The 23631-nt window shown below is 33.2% G+C and overlaps 1 protein-coding gene across 1 annotated transcript; it reads left to right on the top strand.

Moving 5' to 3' along the window:
• The first annotated feature begins 287 nt into the window (after positions 1–287).
• On the top strand, positions 288–18785 carry LOC123535166 (uncharacterized). The gene is made up of 6 exons (XM_045317722.2): positions 288–462; positions 3478–3737; positions 14630–14795; positions 15871–16047; positions 17055–17099; positions 17983–18785. Exons 1-6 carry the CDS (start codon positions 408–410, stop codon positions 18738–18740), a joined length of 1461 nt encoding a protein of 486 aa, XP_045173657.2. The 5' UTR covers positions 288–407; the 3' UTR covers positions 18741–18785.
• The last annotated feature ends 4846 nt before the right edge of the window (positions 18786–23631 follow it).

Raw genomic sequence — 23631 nt, 5'->3', positions numbered from 1 at the left:
CTATAATAAGGAATCAGAAATTATCTTTTATCAAATATATCATATATTGATTTTCGTTTAAGTAATAATTAACCAAACTATCATTAGATATAAACATGTTTTCCCATGAAAAAAATAAAATGATGAAGGATAAACACGAAATTCATCTTAATTAACAATCGAAATAAAAACAAGTGTGACATCCAGGCCACAAAATTAGCATTTAAACAATTGAAACGCCCAAAATATCTAAAACATATATAACCTCAAACGATTCATCTCACATTAATGACAAGTGTTTGACGAATTTTGCATAGTGAGGAAACAGAATTTCAATTCATTTGAAAGGTCGTTCTTGTCAACACTGTCTTTCGCTGTACAAAAAACGTTTTTAGAAGGAAAAGATAGCTACATATTTCTTTAATAAAATGGATATTTTCCTCGGATTTCTTTCGCTTGCATTGTTTCTAGTAAATGTCCATGGTATGTTTATTTAATTATTATTTAGTGTATCTCCAATAATTTACTTAAGTTAGATTTCTGAGATTTCAAATGATACCTGTGTTAATTCAGATATGTCAATATTACAATGTAGAACTCATTTGTTTGTGCTGCTAGCTCACTTTAAAATGTAGGTGTCTGAAGACGTCAACAAGGCACACGTGATTTCAGAACGTTTACGATTTTCTAAACGTTAAATGTGTATGAAACGTATTCTAATAATATAATCAAGTCATACATACAAGATAAAAGGTAAGAGTAGGTTCCAGAAGGACTGCAGGATTCAGTTTAAACAAAGAGTAACGATACATGTAACACATGCTATGTAATTGAACGTATGCTAATCAAGGACAAATGTTAATGGTGATAAAGCTAAATGTCATTTGTTTATGAAATCATCTGTTACCTCGTGAAAATTTAGCAAGTGTATGGCAACTTTCTTGTGAATTATACATAATGATGTAATATGACTTTTTTCTGTACCAAATGTATTCGATTAACATTATTTGTTAAGGTGTATTTAATATTTGTTTACGGGTATAACTAGCCTGATGAACTCTAAGCAAATGTATGGCAAGCTGCTGCAATTCAGCTCATTGGGACTGATACACAATGCTATGTATACTTTTGTAAATATGCTTCACACATTCGTGAACTGTATAAATAATCATATTTTGCGAAAACATTTATTATACCTATCTTATCATGGCAGGCTTTTAACCGCATAGTACAGTAATTAATGATAACATGAAATTTTAAGCGTATAATTACAACTTGATTGATAGTACAACAGATATGTTTTGTTGTTTTAATATAAATGCTGAAGTTAAAAAAGTTTACTGACATACGTAAGTGGACGACATATTCAACGAGTTTGCGTTACGTTTGCTAACGTATCTAACACCTTTCTGATTATAACCAGAATGAAAAACTGTGGACGTGTCAATCATCAGTTCTGTCTTTATGTGTCTTATTACATAAGCTATGCAACTAGTTATCGTAATAATAGACATACTGAATTAAATTTATTATCAAAAGGATTTTGTCTTGTCAGTAGCCGAGCTTTCAAAGCTTATTTTCAGTTAGACAGTTACTAACAGAAACGATCATTTAAAATTTCACCAAGAGCTAATTCAACGTATGTGAGAAAGCCCTCAGGCTGACTTACGAAAGGTTGATAAGACCGCCTGAATGATACATTGAGGGTGATCCGCCGCCAAAAGCTGCCATTAATCCAAATTCTGATGTCGACACCCTTTTAAAAGCGTTTTATTATATTATATGCTAGGCGATCCACGTTAGAACACAATTAGATACTATTCCGAATACGCACCATTAACCGGACTCTCCAATGGTGTGTTTGCTTATGGTCGTTTCGAGGCGGTGCCCAACAGTCTTTTTTTGGTCTACTCTCTATAGTTACGAAATACCACACAGCTTTAGATTTAAATGCTTCTTTAAAATATTCAGAATTTGCTGATGATATCAAAAAATTGACATGGTAGGCCTGGCGCCATTTTTTCAACCAATGGAAGTGGATCGAGTCCGGCTTTGCAGTGATAATGCCTATGCACGCCGGAAGTCTCGCTCTTTTTACATGTCCTTGCGGATTTTGTCAATTTCATTGCTAAATCGGGCTCAGTCCACTTCCGATGTTTGAAAAAAATGGCGTCATGCCTACCTTGTCTACTTTTTAATATCATTGGCAAATTCTGAATATTTTAAAGGAGCATTTAAATCGAAAGCTGTGTGGTATTTAGTTACTATAGATGTAAACAATTTCAAATATGAGAAATAACGGTCAAATCATGGTGGGTAGTAAACACGACGGCTATATGTCCAGCCGAAGGGTACCTGTGGTTTATTTCGTGTCAGAAAGAATCCATGTCAGGATTTTGTTATAGCCGGTGTAACATTAAATACTGACCCCGTTGAAAATAGACCCTATGGGTCCTTTTTCAACGTTGAGAATTGACCCCGTCAACATTTCAACATTAAATATTGACCAAAATGTCCTTTTTCAACGTTGAGAATTGACCCCGCCAACATTTCAACATTAAAGTTTGATCAATGGGGTCAATTTTCAACGGGGTCAATATTTAATGTTACACCGGCCTGCTCTCAATAATTATCGCCGGGTACACATTTTATTTCAGGCAATAAGCACATACTAGGTAATTCACTGCAGTAAATTAAGACGACAAATTAGTTGTAAAAATAATTTCAAATAGCTTGTAGAAGATGTGAGAAACGATATACAGAGTAAGATAAAATGGTTGGCATTTCGTTAATCAAATGATAAGACAGTAAATAACATATCATTTGCATTTCATCGTTTTGATAAATAACCAACCGTTTCAGTGTTAGTTTTTAATTAAGTAACATGTCAAGAAAACCATAATCCATATTTGTCATCGCTGTGGTGGTTTTAGACAAATTCAGTATCTCGGCCACCCACCCCAAAGAAATATTGCAATTGAGGTAACGATAGATTCTTAGCAAACACACACACAAACAAAAAACATTCGGATTAACCATATATTATGTTTTTATACATCTGTATTAAAAGATTAAGAGACTGAAATTCTATTAAGTAGATTAGACATTGAAATGAAAATACATATGTATTAATCAGAATTGTAAAGATCACGTCACAGACGGTATAAAATAGAAAGGTGGGAAACCACAGGCAGAAGTATCACAAAACGATTTCGGGCCAATGATATCGCAGAGCAACCTTATAGACAAAAGCTGCCGAGTCAATATACCAATTACAATTAAATTTTACCGTGAGATAGATGGTACTTCAACATCTATTGTTTTCATTTTTTCCTTATGTCCGAGTTATGCAGATGCCAGCATTTTATTGACCGAATAATTAAGTTTGACCCTGAAGTAGATGATACCTCAACATCTATTGTTTTCATTTTTTTCATATGTCAGGGCTATGTACAGATGCCAGCATTTTATTGACTGAATACTGTTTTCTTATTACAGGAGAATGTATGGGCAAAGCCGATATAGTAATTGCCGTACCAGGAAGCTATGCGGTGCCATATTTTGATTTCTCACCTTTTGAGGAACAGCTGGTAGAACTTATTAGATATTTTGCTATCGAACCAGACCAGTTCAACATCGGTCTGGTGCTATACGGCGCACATACCGTTACCATTGCAACGCCACAACCGTTTAAAACTCGTGTACAGATGAACACCAGAGTGTCGCTACTAGCACAGAGGAACATACACTTTCTTAAGGTAAACTAATTTATATTTCAAAATGTATATCAATAAACACTGTTAAAAATATGTATTGATTAATACTTTCTAAAGGTATGTTAATCAACACTTTCTTAAGTTATACTGATTAATATACTGTATAAACGAATATTAATTTAACTTTCTGTTCATATATTAATTAACATTCTCTGAAGGTATGTAGCTCTATTATAATACTGTCTAACGGTACCTTAATTAATACTTTCTTAAGTTAAAAATATTAATACTGTCTAAAGGTATCTAAATTAAACTTTCTAAAGGTATATTGTAAATAACAGTTTCTAAAGCTATAAAGATAGATACTGTCTAAAGGTATATTAATTAGCACTTTCTTAAGTTACATAGATAAGTACTGTCTAAAGGTATCTTTATAAAAAAATTCTAAAGGTAGATTTATTTACACTTTCTAAAACTATATAGACTTATACTGTCTAAAGGTATATTAATTAACACTTTCTATAGGTATATTAATTAACACTTTCTTTAAATATATAGACTAATACTGTCCGAAGAAATATTTACTAACACTTTCTAATGGTATGTATTTTTAATACTGTTCGATTGTACTCTATTAACACTGTGAAAAATTACATAAAAATGTAATATCCTGGTTACCGAACCTTTACTATTATATTATCATAGACTCAATGCATGTCTCCAAGACTATTTCATATAAAAGTAGTGGACTTTTAACGACAAGCGATAAATTACCTGAATCCGTGTGTGATTTCGGCATTCTTCGGTTTTTAGGAAAATCGGACGGAAATTGCCGATTGTCATTACGCAAATGTCACCCGCTTCGTTCAAGTTGCATATACAACATGTACGGGTGTTCATTATGCAATCTTTCCGTTTCAACAGGCAGCATGTGATTATCCGTTCAAAAATAAAACAGGAAGGAGTTGTCTGGCAGTATGTGTACTAATTGTTCAAATTAAATGTCAATTTTGGGCTGCTGTTGAAATTAATGGAAGTTTAAAAAATGATATATTTAAGACGTTTTCGAAATGTACATCGTTTTTATTTATAAGAGTTGGGATTACGTTAAATTACCCTTATTTATAATAGTCGTGACATATAACATTGAAAATGCTAAAACGAGAAGAAAACAGCTCTTAATTTTCTTAGAAGTTTTACCGGTTCACCTGCTCAAACGTCACTTTTGAAATGTCCGACATTTTTATTGCTATCATGTCTTCCTTTGCTTGGTTTTAACAGGAACTACAAGATTATACTTAGAAAAACGTCATATCTCTGTTTGCGTATTGTATAATTATTCAAGACAGGAATAAAATTCAAATTTTGAGGTACACAAGTGAAGGTCTATGTGCATGAGAGGTGCACTAAAATCTTTGTAAAATATTGAACCTGGTCAATCAAGGGTGATAGTCTGAAATCATGATGCCGTCCAATATGCTCCAATTTTTGCTTGTAATTGTTCAAAAAGTTATATGATTACCAATGCCTTATACATTTCGTGCATGGAATGGACGTTTTATGGCTTATTTTATCTTATGTAATGTATTCATATTTTGCTGTGATATTGACTGACATTAACGTTAGAAAAATACACTATTTTTCACAATGGAAATTGTTGAAATATAGAAATTATCAATAATATATAATTTATTCTGAATAAAGATTAGAATCCTTAATAATAATAATAATAATAATAATCATCGAATATTGCACATTTAAAATAATGAACACCACATCGAACCAAATTTAGCCCTAAATTTGATGCAAAACATTGTTGGATGGTGCAATGCAATATGAAATCCTTATTTCGGTGTTCAATAAATATACTGATTTCGCCTTACATCAATATATCCAAACCCTTATATTAAATGAGATAAAAAAAACAACAAATTAGTTATAAAACTGTACTAGTATTCGGAAAATCAGGGATTATTGGAATATTTTTGTTTGTTTGATTCTTTATTGTTTAAAGTCACACCGGCACAATGTAGGCAAAATAGGGATTTTTTTCACATCCATGAGAGGAAAGTGATTTGAAGAAATGACTTGATTGATTTGGACCAACTACGAACCTGCCCTGGTCTAAAATTTGGCCAAATGCAACAAAATCCCCCGAACAACATCATAACAGCTCCCAAAATAACAACTTGATCAAAATCTATCCACCTTTTTTAAAATCATAGAAATACCCACTGACCTCTTATCTTCATCCCGAAACATTTTTCATTGTATATTACGTGCCAATGTCCCTTTGTAACAGAAATCATCATAGCTAGATAGTATAAATGACAAAGACAAATTTTGAGTCATCAAATATGGTGGTATAGTTAGAACAACATCTGCCATTCAGACTGCTATCACAGATGATTATTATTGATATGTGTGCCAATTTCAAATCGAAATATGGGTAATCAAAGTTTGACCAGGCAAGAGATACAACATAAAAGAAGCTTTTTGACTCTATTGACCCTGACCTTGACCTTGACTCGTTCTTCAGCGGAAGAATATTGCGCTCCTAAAGTCGCGCAATATTTCCACTGAATATCTCGTGCATATTTCCCGATACAAAGCTAATAACCTATAAATATTGCCTTTTAGACTATGCCGAAACACCAAAATGTTGTGATGAATACTTTTCCTGAATATAATAAAATCGGGTTATTGGAAACAGAAATATATTCCCATCGAAGAAATACTACCAAACCTCTTATGACCATTTTGAAGGTATGTTGGAAAAGAAGATGTAATTCCCTACACACCTCTGTACAATACTGTGGATTCTGACCAGACGGAATTTTAATTAAGTATTAAGATCTTTTTTTCTACTAATGACCTCAAAGATAGCCTGTCGGAGTCTACGTCTCTTTAAGTACTTTTACCATGTTCAGATAAAATCAAATTTGTAATAATACAATTAAATATATGACATAAAATTAATATAATTTAAAACATTAACATAAAATAACATACATATTAATTTTCGATTAAGATTTTTTATCTTAGTCACTTGATTTTGCGTGTAGATACAAAACTTGGGCTTAATTGATATATATTGATGCAGTCATTTTCTAAACAATTGAATTATGCCTCATTATTTATTTGAAAAGGTAGATTCTAGGACAAAAAGTACAAATAAAACCAGGCGATTGTTTTTACATTCGTGACACTTCTATGGCCGTCTCTTAGAAAATATATAATTTACGATACGAACCGTCCATAAAATAAAACACATGCAAATTTAAGCAAATATGGTACAACAAGATAAAAGGAATTTCAAAATGTATCGGATGTTTATCGGATGATTTAGGGAACTTTGACTGATTCAAATTTAAAGGCCAACTGAATTTTGTGAGGTGGACGGAGATTATTTGAATGCCTTGGATAGATAAAACCTCACTTTAATCTGAAATATGTTTATAATATGGTAACATATTTTCAACACATTTTGATTTATACAATTTAGTGACTTCTTAAATGATTGAAACTACATTTGCATGTTTTCTAAAAAATATATATGAATGCACATTTTCTAAAAAATATATCTGAATGCACATTTTCTAAAACATATACCCGATAACCCCCCAGTATCCAAATACAAATACAGTTTTATAATAGCTTTTTGTTGTAATATTCTTATTTTAGTGTGTGATATGGTGTTTTAGGGAACTGAAGTCTAAACAGCATCAGTATATAATATTCAAGAGTTTCAAGATGATTTCAAGACGGAGAAATCTATGTTTTCCTATTTCTTAAATTTTCAAAAACAATGATAAAATCATGAACAATTGCTTCGTTTGCCTAAAACGTATTCAGAATATCAAATAGGATACAATCTTGATTAACAAATGGTAAAAAAGATATGATAATGTAATTGCATTCTACTTTACAAGTGTTTAAAAATGTCTCACAATGGATTATTGATTCTAAGCACGTAAATTGTGATGTACCGCTTTCAGAACTTTGTCAGTCATTTGTCATTAGCGTGTCTTGCAATATATTTGTTTCACCTTTGAGTATATAAACATATATTTCCTTCTTTTTAACTGTCGATGTACATTTCTGAGTAATAAAATTAGTCACTTTGGGGTAAACACACTTAGACAACATTCTGTTTACTATCAGTGTACACTTCTAAGCAATAAAATACAAGCCGTAAATTTGTCAGGTTGATGTCATCATTTCGTCTTGCAATAAATGAGTATCACTTTTGGTTAAATGAAAATATATTGCTCATATCTAGCACTACTAACGTATACTTTTGATTTATCAAATGCATAAAGTATACAAAGAAAAATGAATTGCGAGCAGAATTCTGAAAAGTGTTTTGTGAATACACATGTACTTTATTCAAAAGGACTTGGTACGGTTAAGTTGAAAAATGGCATTTTGTGCAAATTGCTAAAAAATCTTTGACTAATACTATCACTCTTTTGAATTACAAAACTTTAAAAAATATGTTAAAAATCATGAAAATTGTCCCTTCTACACGTCGGTTTTCAATCTGATTCTCAGTGCGATAAAGATCCACTTACATTGTACGTGCTAATTTGACGTTACGTCAAACGTTACTGAAAGGCATATACGAGTATATATGTAATTAAGGTAGTTTCATTTCAAATGTACTTTAATAATGCAGTCGTGCATAATATTCTTATAATGAATGAGTTACTGAAACAGCACAAAATCAATATTCTAATAGCACACAATAAAGTCAACGAGGAAGACGGTAAAAATAATTTTGCTGATTAAAAATAGTTACATTATCAACGTGAGCATAATAAATATATAGAAAAAATGTCCTATTCATTTAAGTTGTTTGATTTATTGACATATTATTTGATCACGTCCTGCAAATATAGCCATGCAATATTGATTCCATAGAGTTCACGCAGTGCACGTGTATGTGATAATAGTATATTTTTGTGTAAATATTTTTAGATTGAGAGGTGGTACTTGTACGTGTACGCGTTCATGTAGGATTTCATTCTTCATTTCAATAAGCGTCTATGTGCTTAAGTTTAGAACATTAACTTTACACAGACTATAGCCATACAAGTTCATTTAATGTTTGTGTGATAGAGCCATTGCCAGGGGTCGTGCAGGGTGTTAAACATTGAACAGACACAAACAAAACAGTCGTTCTTTGTAAATTGTATTCAATACACAAATGACATGCTGGAAATTCTCTTACAAGAACGAGAAAGAAACACTTTCCTTATTTATTTAATGATAAAATGCTCGTCACGAGCCTCAGGTTTTATTATGTTAATTCACTAGTTGAATAAATTCAGTAACAAAATTCACTCACGTAAGATCCTTTATATATTTCACAAACATCCGTAAATTGCAAGTATTAAGACTGTCGATATTTTCCTTTCAGATAATTCACTAAAATGAATATTTATCAAAATTATGTAAATCTGTATTATGTTGAAAGAATATACAGAATTTGAAATTTACACCATTCAGTGAAATCAATGATAAATCGAATGAAAAGATGGTTGCTTTGATGAATTCTTAAAAGTTTGTGATTTAAGCAGTGTAATTTATAAAACTTCTAGAGTACATGTTTTATTAAAGTTGGTAATGCATGAAACATCGCTGGTGAACATCGCTGTAGCTAGCGAACTACAGGGACCCAAGCATATATTTTCTAATTAATGTTGATCTGAAAGCAACACATGATAAGTACAGTACATAAAAATATTTCTCAATGAAGCCATCACGTATTCATTAGATGTAATTGATATTCATAATTTTACGGACTACTTTTTCGTTTCTGGAAAAAAGTTGGATTTTTTTTCAAATAGGAAACAAATGGAAGAAGTTTTTGTAGTTGTAATTATAAGAATTGAATGGTATTTTTCTGCGGTTCATCTATGTATGAACTATCGGGAAGTGTACACCTAATTTTTACATAAACACCGAAGAATAAACTTCCTGACAGTTCATACATCGATGAACTGCAGAAAAATACCATTCAATTCTTAAGTCAAAACATATGGGAAGTTCTCATACATGCATCTTTCATCCCTGTCGAAACAAGATCCGATATATTACCATAATTTAGCAGCAACATCCTGAATTAGTTATGTATAAGCATGTTTGAAAATTAAAAAAAAATAAAAATATCCACTTCATATTAACATAATCTGATATCAGATTTTGAAAAATGATCAACACAGGCTCGATCTTGATTACTGAGATCACTCCAAGACTGAATTCCTGGGCTTCTGTTTTCAAAACATTTTGGGTCTCAGTTGAGTTTGATAATGAAACATTGTCATTGATATCAATATTGCATGTTAAAATTTAAGATTTAAATTCATGACTATTTTCAAGTGACTATTCAGTATGGATTGTCAGTCTCAACTCGAATTTAATCTTTAAGTACCATCAAAACTAGCTGCCATCATTTCAATCTAAAACCCAGCTGAGACCGAAAATTGTTTTGTGAAGAAAGGGCATGTGAAGCGTCAAAGGTCAAAATTCCGATCATATTCCAAAAATGTTTTATGGCCAGTAAATGCATAGAATTGTCAACGAGATTATATTTTTGAATTAGTCAACTCCTATGACGCAATTTGAGCAATTCTGTGTGGTCATTTATACAACAAGCTTTGAAGTCGAGACTAGCCTTTTGTTATTATTTACAAAGCCGTTTTAGTCGAACACATGCACAAATGGGGTATGTGTAGATATTTGTCTTCAGGGAACTTGAACAAAGATTTAAACTCATGAAAACTCAAGGTCTATATTGGTATAAAAATTTATTATCTAGCCATCACGACAGCAAGCATATAAATAAATTGCAGCACTTCAAATAAAAAAGAAGTTCGAAAGATTTGAATATATACAGGTGAACAATTTTAAAAAAGCCCCCACACTGTTAGAAAATATATTGGTATTTCATATACAATAAAACGGATATTGATAAATCTTATAGCTGTCTTTTCTCAGATATTTTAAATGAAAACAATATTACGGCATTGTAACCGGATGCTAAATATGCCACTGTTCAGTTATGCATAACTTCCTCATATACAGTTTGAGAAAACCCATAGTAAGTTCGTAGTCCGTGGTCCGCAGTACGCGTCGAAGTAAGCTGAAAATCTCTAATACCCATGTGATGATTATATTAATTGAAATGTTTTTATTTAATTTTCTTTTTTAAAACCTTAGGTAAAAGTCCTGTCCTTTCGGACAATTGATATCAAAATGCACGAAAAAAACGATCATAATTACGGAAAAATTGAATGGGCGGATTAAAAGAAGTATGGTACATTCTAAAGTTTGAAATCTCAAGGAATTTTAATCAAACTTCAACTTCATACGTTAACTTCGCAAGAGACGTTGAAGGGGAAGGCGAAGGTTGAAATCTCAAACTCTCTATTATTTAAAAAGTTTTTAATTCAGTTGCTCTATTATCAACATGCATATAAATTTAACTTGAAATGGAAATGTTTTTTTCTTACTGCGTAGTGACTTTAAGGAGATGCTCTCCTGCTATCCTGACAATATACTGACAAATCCTATGATTACTTTGCATATATTCAGTTCAGAAATAGCATTTCTAAAATAATAAAGGAACACTATGTCATTATCATTATGCCCAAGACTTTGAAAACAACTTTTTGTAAGTTCCCTTTCTAAATACGTTATTGTTGTTTAATTTTCTTTCTTCTCTTTTAGTGCAGATCATTAAACGTGTCTGTCTGTCAAATGAAAACATTCACAGCAAAACTGTTAGTCTGAGAATATTTAAAGTTTTAGGAAGTCATTTAATTAATTGTAATTATGTAGATATAAATATATATCAAAACTAAATCTGAAAGTTCTTTTGTTATCGTGTCAAAATGTCATTTATGTTGGCATTAAAGTCATGATTTGTGACATTTGCTCAACCAAATACGGTTAATACAATACATATAAACATATCAGAATTAATTATTTGTTTTGTCGGGGTTAAAGCCGCACCGATATACAGTTCAAATCATATGGCAATGACCTTCCAGCTTTAAACGGTGGATGAATGGATGAATACCCAGGTTTCACTCAGGACATAATTTCAGACACAAACGGGCACCAGGACAGAACCAAGGTTCCTCCCCGCAAAGCAGCTGATAACTATATTCCTTGACAAACCTAGCATGGCTCGATCTCACAAAGGTGATGGGCAGATGATTCGAAATCATCGACTTTAACCAGTCCCCACGGAGGCAATTTCCATTAATATTGTATGTTATTAGACTTTTATCGAGAAATATGCAAGAGTTCTGCAACGGAAATATTGCGAGACTTTAGGAGCACAATATGTTATTCGGTAAAAGCAAATATATATACAAAATGTATTTATCGACGAAAATCTAATAATATTTTTATTACATACACATCTCCACTTGTTCCAGGCTCTATTATAATGAATTGATATAAAATTAAAGATATTACAGTGGTGAATAGTTTTACTATGCATATTTCTTTTCATAACCCGCCAGAATTTATAATTTATGGCCCATGAAAATGTTGCAGTTGATCACGCAACCGAAGAAAAGAAAAGATTTGTATAAAACTGCAATTGGCCTCTGTTATTTGTACCAAATACCTTTGATTTTCTTCTGTTTGTTTGTGTCAACGGACATAGAAGTGTGACATTTAGCATATCAAGAAAACTTTCAAAATTAGTGGCGACGGCCACACTTTGTATCCCAGTGCTGTTGTTGCATGCATCTTGTTCAATTTCATATGGCTGTATAACCACTTTGTCAAAGCCAAGAGAATTAGACTGGCTGTTCTCTTTGTTATAAATAGTTACAGAAGTAACATGCCCTTTCGTTTAAAACATCTATTCTGTTTCAGATGTGTCATAAGCAGAATCTTGCAAAGGCAGTCCTTTACAGAAGTAACATGCCCTTTCGTTTAAAACATCTATTCTGTTTCAGACAGGTCATAAGCAGAATCTTGCAAAGGCAGTCCTTTACAGAAGTAACATGCCCTTTCGTTTAAAACATCTATTCTGTTTCAGACAGGTCATAAGCAGAATCTTGCAAAGGCAATTTTTTACAGAAGTAACATGCCCTTTTGTTTCAAACATCTATTCTGTTTCAGACAGGTCATAAGCAGAATCTTGCAAAGGCATTTTTTTAAAGAAGTAACATGCCCTTTTGTTTAAATCCTCTATTCTGTTTCAGATGGGTCATAAGCAGAATCTTGCAAAGGCATTTTTTACAGAAGTAACATGCCCTTTTGTTTAAATCATCTATTCTGTTTCAGATGGGTCATAAGCAGAATCTTGCAAAGGCATTTTTTACAGAAGTAACATGCCCTTTTGTTTCAAACATCTATTCTGTTTCAGATGGGTCATAAGCAGAATCTTGCAAAGGCAGTTCTTTACAGAAGTAACATGCACTTTCGTTCAAAACATCTATTCTATTTCAGACAGGTCATAAGCAGAATCTTGCAAAGGCATTTTTTACAGAAGTAACATGCCCTTTTGTTTCAAACATCTATTCTATTTCAGATGGGTCATAAGCTGAATCTTGCAAAGGCATTTTTTTAAAGAAGTAACATGCCCTTTCGTTTAAAACATCTATTCTGTTTCAGACAGGTCATAAGCAGAATCTTGCAAAGGCAATTTTTTAAAGAAGTAACATGCCCTTTTGTTTCAAACATCTATTCTGTTTCAGATGGGTCATAAGCAGAATCTTGCAAAGGTAGTTCTTTACAGAAGTAACATGCCCTTTTGTTTCAAACACCTATTCTATTTCAGACAGGTCATAAGCAGAATCTTGCAAAGGCAGTCCTTTACAGAAGTAACATGCCCTTTTGTTTCAAACATCTATTCTGTTTCAGATGGGTCATAAGCAGAATCTTGCAAAGGCAGTTCTTTACAGAAGTAACATGCCCTTTTGTTTAAATCCTCTATTCTGTTTCAGATGGGTCATAAGCAGAATCTTGCAAAGGCATTTTTTACAGAAGTAACATGCCCTTTTGTTTCAAACATCTATTCTGTTTCAGATGGGTCATAAGCTGAATCTTGCAAAGGCATTTTTTTTAAAGAAGTAACATGCCCTTTTGTTTAAATTATCTATTCTGTTTCAGATGGGTCATAAGCAGAATCTTGCAAAGGCAGTCCTTTACAGAAGTAACATGCCCTTTTGTTTAAATCCTCTATTCTGTTTCAGATGGTTCATAAGCTGATTCTTGCAAAGGCACTTTTTTAAAGAAGTAACATGCCCTTTTGTTTAAAACATCTATTCTGTTTCAGACAGGTCATAAGCAGAATCTTGCAAAGGCAGTCCTTTACAGAAGTAACATGCCCTTTCGTTTAAAACATCTATTCTGTTTCAGACAGGTCATAAGCAGAATCTTGCAAAGGCAGTTCTTTACAGAAGTAACATGCCCTTTTGTTTAAATTATCTATTCTGTTTCAGATGGGTCATAAGCTGAATCTTGCAAAGGCATTTTTTTAAAGAAGTAACATGCCCTTTTGTTTAAATTATCTATTCTGTTTCAGATGGGTCATAAGCTGAATCTTTCAACCTTTTTTTCAAAGGCATTTTTTTAAAGAAGTAACATGCCCTTTTGTTTAAATCATCTATTCTGTTTCAGATGGGTCATAAGCTGAATCTTTCAACCTTTTTTTCAAAGGCATTTTTTTTAAAGAAGTAACATGCCCTTTTGTTTAAATCCTCTATTCTGTTTCAGATGGGTCATAAGCTGAATCTTTCAACCTTTTTTTCAAAGGCACTTTTTTAAAGAAGTAACATGCCCTTTTGTTTAAATTATCTATTCTGTTTCTGATGGGTCATAAGCTGAATCTTTCAACCTTTTTTTCAAAGGCATTTTTTTAAAGAAGTAACATGCCCTTTTGTTTAAATCCTCTTCTGTTTCAGATGGGTCATAAGCAGAATCTTGCAAAGGCAATCCGAGAAATCCGACATATCCTGACCAAGCCCCCGGATGGCTACGACATGCATATTCTTCGACCAGGTGCCAAGAAGATTGGGATTATATTCGCATTTGGACCAACGCCAAAGAAAGACATTCAAAACGTTATAAGTAAGTCATACGCTTATTATTATACTAAAAATTATGGCTCCACATATATTTCATTTTATATTAGTTTGATGACAGTAAAGTTGGGAGGCAGTTGGTAGTTGGTAGTTGAACATTCGAATAACCAACTACTTACTAGTTGCAAGTTGGTTATTCAAAATGTATAAGCAAGTCTGATTACCTTTTAAAACATAATGATAAAAAATCATTGTAATCCATGTTTTGTTCTTTAATATTAATCTTCATTTCTTAAAATGCATTCATGAGGCTCAGAAAGTACCTGGACAGCCAGTTGCCAATTTGCGATACGTTTCAGAAAAGCTTTTTTTCAAACAAAAATGGATAAAATAATTCAATATGACATTTAATATGGTCTTTCATATCAATATCTGACACTTTCAACGTAAAGATCAGTCTTGGAAACACTCAGGAGAGCCAGTTGCCAATTCGCTTGCGAAAAACCAACTGCCTACCACAAAATTGCTTGAGAGACTACATTAAGACACTACTTTCTAAATTCTTATTTTTTATGTTGTTAAAGAAAAAAAAAATATGTTGATTAAAAGATTGTATTAGGATAACATGTTTATCTTTTCCCTAGTTTGTTACTGTGTCAAATGTTTTATCATAAATACTAATAGTTCTATAAGTGCGGATTGTAGACGGAACATGTGTAAAGTCCTGTCCTTACAGCAACAACAAATATCATATTTCATGGCATATGAATAAGTATAAAGAACAGAAATCTATAATGTAAAGGGATTTTGCTAAAATAAAGATTAATATTTACAGGAAGAAAAGTAAAAGAAATAGACACAAGATATGTTATTATTTGTAGAAAGTTGACACGAAAATACTTTGTTATAGTTAGCGGCGTTACACTTGCTTTATTCTTAATATTTCAAGTAATATTTTCGTTTTGTATTTTAACAACAAATTACAATAGAATTCTACCTAACAACTTGACATATCCCAGCATTTCTAGGATGGAACAAAATTCTATTTTTCAATAGTTCTTGTGTGACAATCCTATTTCAGAGCAGTTTATCCAAGTGTATGTAATTTTATTCTATTTTAGCTGCGGCCACCAAAGCTAAAAGAGAGGATGGAATACTCATGTATGCTCTAATTGCCAATGGCTCGGCGGAAGATTTTCCACTAATTGGAACAGACTACTGCAGGTTGTTTTCGATGGCTGACTTCAAGTCTGGACTTGCTGATGCAATACCGGATCTAGCGAACGGCATATGTTCCTGTACGTAGTACTATCATGTATTTATTTCAAGCTTGACAATACAGCATTTTTGTTGGGTTTAACGTGTAACGTCGCACCGACACAGTTATAGGTCATATGGCGACTTTCCAGCTTTGATGGTGGAGGAAGACCCTAGGTGCCCCTCCGTACATTATTTCATCACGAGCGGGCACTTGTGTAGAACCACCGACCTTCCGTAAGCTGGATAGCTTCCTCATATGAAGAATTCAACGCCCCTAGTGAGGCTCAAAACCACATCGATGAGGGGCATGTGATTATAAGTCAACGACCTTAACCACTCGGCCATGGAGCCCCCTCCCCACCTCCACCCCAAACACACATGACGATACAACATATTTAGCAATAAGAGGTATTTGTTATTTGAACACTATGTCCCTAGTGTATTTTGAACACGTTTGTAATGACACCAGTGATTGTTTTACGACTAGAAAAAGATTCGGTTACAAAGTACAATATTCGTTGATTTGGTGTTTCTTCTCAAATTTCTGGTTTGATTCTAAATTTCATGTAAATTTTTCGTATAAATTAAATATTGTAAGTTGAAAATGGTCGAAAAAATTCAATTTTGACCCATCTATTGTCAACTTTCTTAGGAATTATAGAATTTTCTTTTTCTGAGGTCATTAAAAGGGCAGAGAAATAAAATAAAATAGTTTAATTATTTACGAAAACTTTAATTGAACAGATACAATACTTTTCTTTCTGGTTGGACTTTTCCATAATATTGTAACCAAATAAATTTTGACTTAAACAACAGAATTGTTCTGGACATAAAACAATAGACTGGTAAATTGGTATTTAAAAGCTGAAGTCCAATTCTGAAATGACAAGTCATGCTATTTTTGAAAATACAAACTAATGTTGACGTCACGAGTTCAGATTAATCACAATACGTTCAGATTAAAGTAAATGACACGTTACAGACGAAACGGTACTACAGAACTTATTTTGTACTTTTCTAATCCGAATGTTTTGTTTTATTTTAGCACTTGCCGCTTACCCGATGATAAGCCCAAGCAATTGTTTTCCAGGTATGTAGATTTAATGCCAAGGATATAATCTGAAATGGATAATATCAAATGATATTGATTTGCTAATAATTGTTATTTTAGCTCACTAGAGCACAAGAGCTCGATTTGAGCTATTGTGATACCCACCGTATAATTCTGCACGAAATATGTCTCGGATGACAGATGACCAAGACTGGGTCAATCATTTCGAGCCGTCAAAAAACTAACCGAAAAAGCTAGAAAAGATAAATCTTCAAACAAAATCTTCTCCTAAAAGGTTTGTCCGACTACCAAGAACATACATATTTTTCTGGTTTGTCAAAAAAGAAAAATACATTGCACGCAGAGCTAAGATTAGAAAAGTCTTCAAACGCCATTTCTTCGTCACAAAATTCGTGATTTATCCCCTGGAAGCACGTAATGCAACCTAACAGGATAGCCATTACACACGGTGTGACTGCTTCTGCTCATGAGAGGTAATTGAAAATGCAACACTCACTGGCTTAGGCGGAATTCAACTACATTGATATTGAATGGACTCTATGATCCGAAAAGACCACTAGTCTGATTTTTAAATAATTTCACAGACATATGCCATAGGTGACCCACCAGAAACATTGATTTATCAAAATTAAACATGACTGTCAGTGAAGGATGTGGCTCCTTGAGAAGCTTTGAAATCTAAATCTGAAAGCCGGTTTTCAAAGTTTATTTTTCAGAAATGATTCTTGTACTTTTTGAGCGGTGAAACTCTAGTGAGGGATATATGCCCTCACGAGCCGTTTGTTTATACATCTAAGGGATAGTTATATTTTTTTCAAATTTCACATTATTATGTAAGTTTAAATACGCAAATATTTATGCATATAGATGTCTGTCAAAATCGTCATGTATTTCTTTTCAGGTACATATAAAAAGGCTCGTCGCATTGCCGTGACCTGCCAGGTAGAAAACAACATGGTGCAACCTGACCCAAACAACTGCGGTTACTATTACAGATGTGCATATTTCGACACATCACCAATAAAGTTTGCCTGTCCCCCAGATACGCTTTATGACCCCATTTCTGGCATCTGTAATATGAAAACAAACGTAGCGTGCTATAACGATCTTGTATGCCCGACTGATAAGCCTATGTTACATTCTCATCCATTAGATTGTAGCAAGTTCATTAATTGTTTCAATGATTTTATACCGCACGTCCAGTCGTGTCCAAAGGGTCAAGTATTCGACCTTGTTTACCAGTCCTGTAATATGACAACGCATGGATCTTGCATAACGCCTCTCAACCATATTAAACCGACACCTGCTGCTCCCGACAAAAAACCTGCAGCTGCCAACAACCAATCTCCATTGGCTCTAATTTCAACTCGCAACAACGAACCTGCAGCTGCCAACAACCAATCTCCATTGGCTCTAATTTCAACTCGCAACAACGAACCTGCAGCTGCCAACAACCAATCTCCTTTGAATCTATTTCCTGCACGCAACAAAAAACCTGCAGCTGCCAACAACCGATCTCCATTGAATCTATTTCCTGCACGCAATAACAAACCTGCAGCTGCCAACAGCCGATCTCCTTTTGCCAACAACAACAACAGACCTGCAGCTTCCAACAACCAATCCCCTTTTACAAACGATCAATTCACTCAATTTGTGTAACTGACATAGACACCAGATCTTGCATACTAAAAGTATAAGTTTTCAGATGTTTGTTGTTTTACTTTTATATGAATTACAATTACTTTATTGCCTGGAATAAGCCCAAGGTATTTTTTACTTTTAATTCAACTAAGTAATACTATCATTTTTTTCTCAATACAGTTATTACTACATATCTGTGATATGTTACGTTTAATTGTAAAGCGCTCTTGAAAGTATATTTCATATGAAAAGGGCGCTCAACAAATCTGGTATAATAATAATAATAATTATAATAATAATACGCTTCCCATTTCGGTAGCCATTTCATTTTCACATAATTTCAGGATTTACCTAGTTTGACTGATTTTTGGATTTTTGGTAATGAATGTTTTTTTGTAAATTTCAGTTATTATATAAACAATGATATGCACATGTTAGGCAGTTTTAATCTTAGATCAAATAACCCAAATTTACAAATATATAAGCATATGTATTAGTCGATGGATACTGACCAAAGTGTTCACAGAAATTTCGAAGATAAAGCCCAAAATGTTATATGGATAATAGTCAACATTGTAAACTGACACGAAAAAAAAACGCATGCCAACAAGTATTGTAATAGTCAATATTTATAACCTACTAATGTTTAGCCATACAAATTTATATGTGTAATCAAAGTAAACATAACAGATTTCTTTCCATGCTTCAACGTCAGTGCAGTCAATAACGCGTATAGCCACCATTGCTCTGTATGACAGCCTATACAAGGGTGGACCTGAAGGTGGAATTTATTGTTGTCCATACTATGACTCTGCCACCATTGTACGGATAAACCTCACGCACACAGTTATTTGCGAAACGTTTGTTGCGGCGTCTCTATATTCTGATCTATCCGTCAGCGTGATGGAGATTAAATCTTGATTCGTCGCTAAATACAACAGTTCCGTACTGAAGTCGTCGGTTATTTAGAGCCCAGCGTTGCTTTTCTTGACGATGACAAGAGCCTGACATCGAGCTGGACGACGGAAATGAATCCCGCGTTTACGCAAACAATTTATAACTGTGTCACGGTGAATTGGTCGTCCGGGATTTCCAATTACAAAATGTGACGTGAATTGCGTGTGCGTGTGCGTGTAAGAGAGATCTTGGTGAACCGGTATCAGGGTTGCCAGCAGTCTTGAAAAGTCAGGGAAATTGGTTTCTTTTTCAAGGTTAAGGAATTGTCAGGGAATTTTAAAATTTGATCAGTGAAAAATGAAAATCCTGGAAAGTCAGGGAAAAGTCAGGGAAAAATGATTTCAAAGCTCGAAGAAGTTAATCATTTAAAACTTTTATGGCTATGGCAGTCTTCAAGCATTAAATTTAAGTAATTAAAAACAAAGTTTAATGATGTAATACTGTAACATGCATTTAATTTGTTTAAATCCCCCATTTTTCTTTAAACACTGATTTTGCTTGAAGACTGAAATGCTTTGCAACCCTTGCCTCCAGAGTTAACTAACATTTTTTTTTGTTATTTTGTAGGAAAGTGACACATGAAGAGAGCCTACAACTAACATTATTCTAATACACTTTTTTGTTGTAGGTACTCCAGGTGTTTTCTGTTTGTTAAATAATATCATAACATACACATCTAAGTACATTGTTGATGGCATGTATTATAAACAAGTTACTATTTCAGGTACTTCCCTACTAGCATGACAAACTAACCAACTAACCAATAATGAGTAGTAAACAAACATCTTTCAATGACAGTTGGCTGACAGACATTGAGTTTAAGAGTTGTGTAGGAAAAGATCCAAAAAATGTGAATAAAGCAAGATGTGTTATTTGTGGTGGAGGGTCATTTTCATTAGGAAACATGGACAAACAGGCTCTAAAGACTAACACAATATTTTCTAGTGATGAATATTGTGAAAACTCTTTTTGTTATTAACTATGCTATTATTGTTGTTGTTTTTTTGCCACAAAGAAAGTGTGCCTTAAGAATTATGCCTTGCAGATATGCTTCAAATGATCTTGTTTATATCAATGCTTTATTGTTATGCCACTAGGAAACTATTGAGAGATCTTGGGTTTTGAGAGAGATGTTTTGCCAATAGGATTCCAATAGTCTTGCTACTACAGTATTAGTCATGATGCTTTATTGTTTTTGCCACAGTGACTAGGACACTGTATATTAAGAGATCTTGGATTTTGAGAGTGATGCTTTGTCAATATGATTCCAATGGTCTTGCTATTAGTCATGGTATTTTATTGTTTTTGTCTCTAGGAAACTGTATAACAGATCTTGGATTTTTGAGAATGATATTTTGCTAATACTAGCAGGGTCCCAATGGTCTTGTTATTAACCATACTTTATTGTTTTTACCATGTGGAAAGTGTACCTTAAAAGATGTTAGATTTTTGATAGTTACATGTCTTGCAAAGATGCTTTTGACATGTTACATATCTCTTAATAATTAGGTTTCACTGACCAATAGTCACAATTATGTTTCATTGACTTGACCACTAAACAGTCATACAAGAAAGAAAACCATGTTTATTATCATTTTGTTTGATGTTTATGTTTAATATATTGGAAAATAAATACAAAATATTTGGAAAAAAAATAACTGGAGGATTGGACGGCTATAGGGGAGGTCAGGAGGCCGTTTATATGTTTGGCGGTTTGGTCAGTGAAAAACATGTATTGGTCAGGGAAAAGTCAGGGAATTTTATTCATCCTAGAGTGCTGGCAACCCTGAATATGTACACCTAGGTATTCAGAATGTGAACAGGGTTTGTGCTATTAGTGATTATAAAAGGTAGTTGACAATCAAATACATGTATGTATTCTATATGGAATATGGAGACCGTGGGGTAAAAAGGAACAGCGGGGGTGGGGTGATGAAATAATACTTATGCACATGTGTACTTGATACCAGGAAGGTACAAGTTATAAACTGTGCCTGTTACAAGCATAAAAATGTTAACAGGCTCATATCATCATGTTGTTACAAAGTAATTTATCAAAACAATGTCCACGCACACACAACTGGTCAATCTGTAATGGGATGTCAATGAAAAAAATCAATTTTGACTATTATCCACTTTCAAAGACAACGCATGTAGGGCATTATCCATGGTCATTTTTGGCTATTATCCATTTTTCATACACAGATCAATATAAATGATTTTGACATTAAAACGGCAATAGTAAACAACTTACTGTAAACTATGTTAGATAGTGAAGTGGTAGAGTCGTATATACAGTGAATTACAAGCATGAAAAACAATTCTAAATATTTTTTTTATGATTTTTCAAACTAAACTTACATGGTTTTTGTAAACTATTTAACATATTGTGTATTGGATTCACAAAAATACAGTAAAATAGTCTGAGTTCCATGGAAACAAATCGCCATTCGTTCTTTTTGCAACACCTGTGGGTTAAAATCTCTTATCAAGCCACAGCAACTTATCGAAAAACGTGAAATTTTCAAAATCGTTGATCGGCCATTTTATAGCATGTTGGACTTATCGTATCATTTTGTATTATCCGGGTAACAAGGGTGCTGTAGCGCTAACGTACCGGCTTCATGCAATCGGTGACTGCTTACACATGCTCAATCAGTCAGTCATTCATTTAACATCATTATGACTTGAAATTCAGGAAGTTTTTTAAATATATTTTGTGCACATACTCAGATGATTCGTTTGTAAAATATTAGCTGTTTTTCTTCCAGTGAAAATAATGACATGTATCTAACTGAGAAATTTCATGTAAGTCAGAATTTAATCAGAATTCTTTGCGATAAAAAGATAGGGATAGGTACACAGTTCTGCTGACAATATACTAGTAAATATATGAATTCCCAATAAATGACATTTAAGTATCCATTAACATTACTGAAACATTCCATCACGAGCGTTGCAAGTAACTCAAAAAAAGTATGAGGTACAAGAGTATTGCGATTAGTGGCATTGTAGTGTGGATTTTGACGACTGGAAATTTAATGCACAATAATAAATAGTTCGTAAGTTGTTTCATTGAACCAATATATGCTATAAATACCAAGTTTTGTGTGCTTTTGGTAAGAAATGTTTTCATTAATCACAATTCTTGATATATATAGAACATAGAGTTCTAGTTTACATTGTGTATATTTGTATTTCATCGTTATCGAATATATGTGCCATAACTTGAAAAGATTATTAGTTGTTGGTTTGTGTGTATAGTAAAAGATGTTTACTAAGATTCAATAAAGTTTATAAATGTCGAGAATAGTTTCTTCATTAAATTCAACTTGAAACTGTAAACTATGTATACATGACTCATGCTTTAAGCGTAAGGAGGATGTTGATTATTCATTAATTTGCAAGTGATAGATCTGTGTACAATTATTTTAAAATCAGTTTCAGATTGATACAGTTTCCACTAAAACATATAGTGATGCTTTTTGACGAATTGGAATAATTTGAACAATCTTGGAAGAGGGTCACATGAGGACTATCTGTGTTAAATTATTTCAAAACCGGGTTAGCAGTTTCACACAAGACGATTCTTAAATTTTCCACTTTATAGGCCTGCATATAGGAAAAACTGACCACGCACCCTGGCGGCCATGTTTTTTTAACAAATCGATATAATTTTAACAATCGTGGTAGAGCGTGGCATAAGGATGTGTGTCAAATCATTTCACAATCGGACCATTGGTTTACGTGGAAATGCTGTGTGAATTTTTTCTATTTTTAGCTCTGGTGGCCCCTATGTGGAAGGAGCCGTTTGAGCAACTTTGATAGAGGACCACCAAAGGAACATCCACGCGAAGTTTAATCAAAATCCATTTTTTAAACATAATTGTTGACAACTGACGCCTTGACGGACATATGGACGGACGGACGCTTGAAGGACGGACGGCGGATA

Source organism: Mercenaria mercenaria, chromosome 12, assembly GCF_021730395.1.
Source record: "Mercenaria mercenaria strain notata chromosome 12, MADL_Memer_1, whole genome shotgun sequence".
Taxonomy (NCBI): Eukaryota; Metazoa; Mollusca; class Bivalvia; order Venerida; family Veneridae; genus Mercenaria; species Mercenaria mercenaria.
Note: the sequence above shows the minus strand (reverse complement) of the source record. Positions and strands in the feature narration are given on the sequence as shown.

What these genes read in the sequence shown, in the direction of transcription:
- LOC123535166 (XM_045317722.2), top strand. Translation starts at nt 408, where the DNA reads ATGGATATTTTCCTCGGATTTCTTTCGCTTGCATTGTTTCTAGTAAAT. An exon ending in GTTTCTAGTAAATGTCCATG is followed by an intron (nt 463 to 3,477) that starts GTATGTTTATTT and finishes TTCTTATTACAG; the next exon opens with GAGAATGTATGGGCAAAGCC. An exon ending in AGACATTCAAAACGTTATAA is followed by an intron (nt 14,796 to 15,870) that starts GTAAGTCATACG and finishes ATTCTATTTTAG; the next exon opens with CTGCGGCCACCAAAGCTAAA.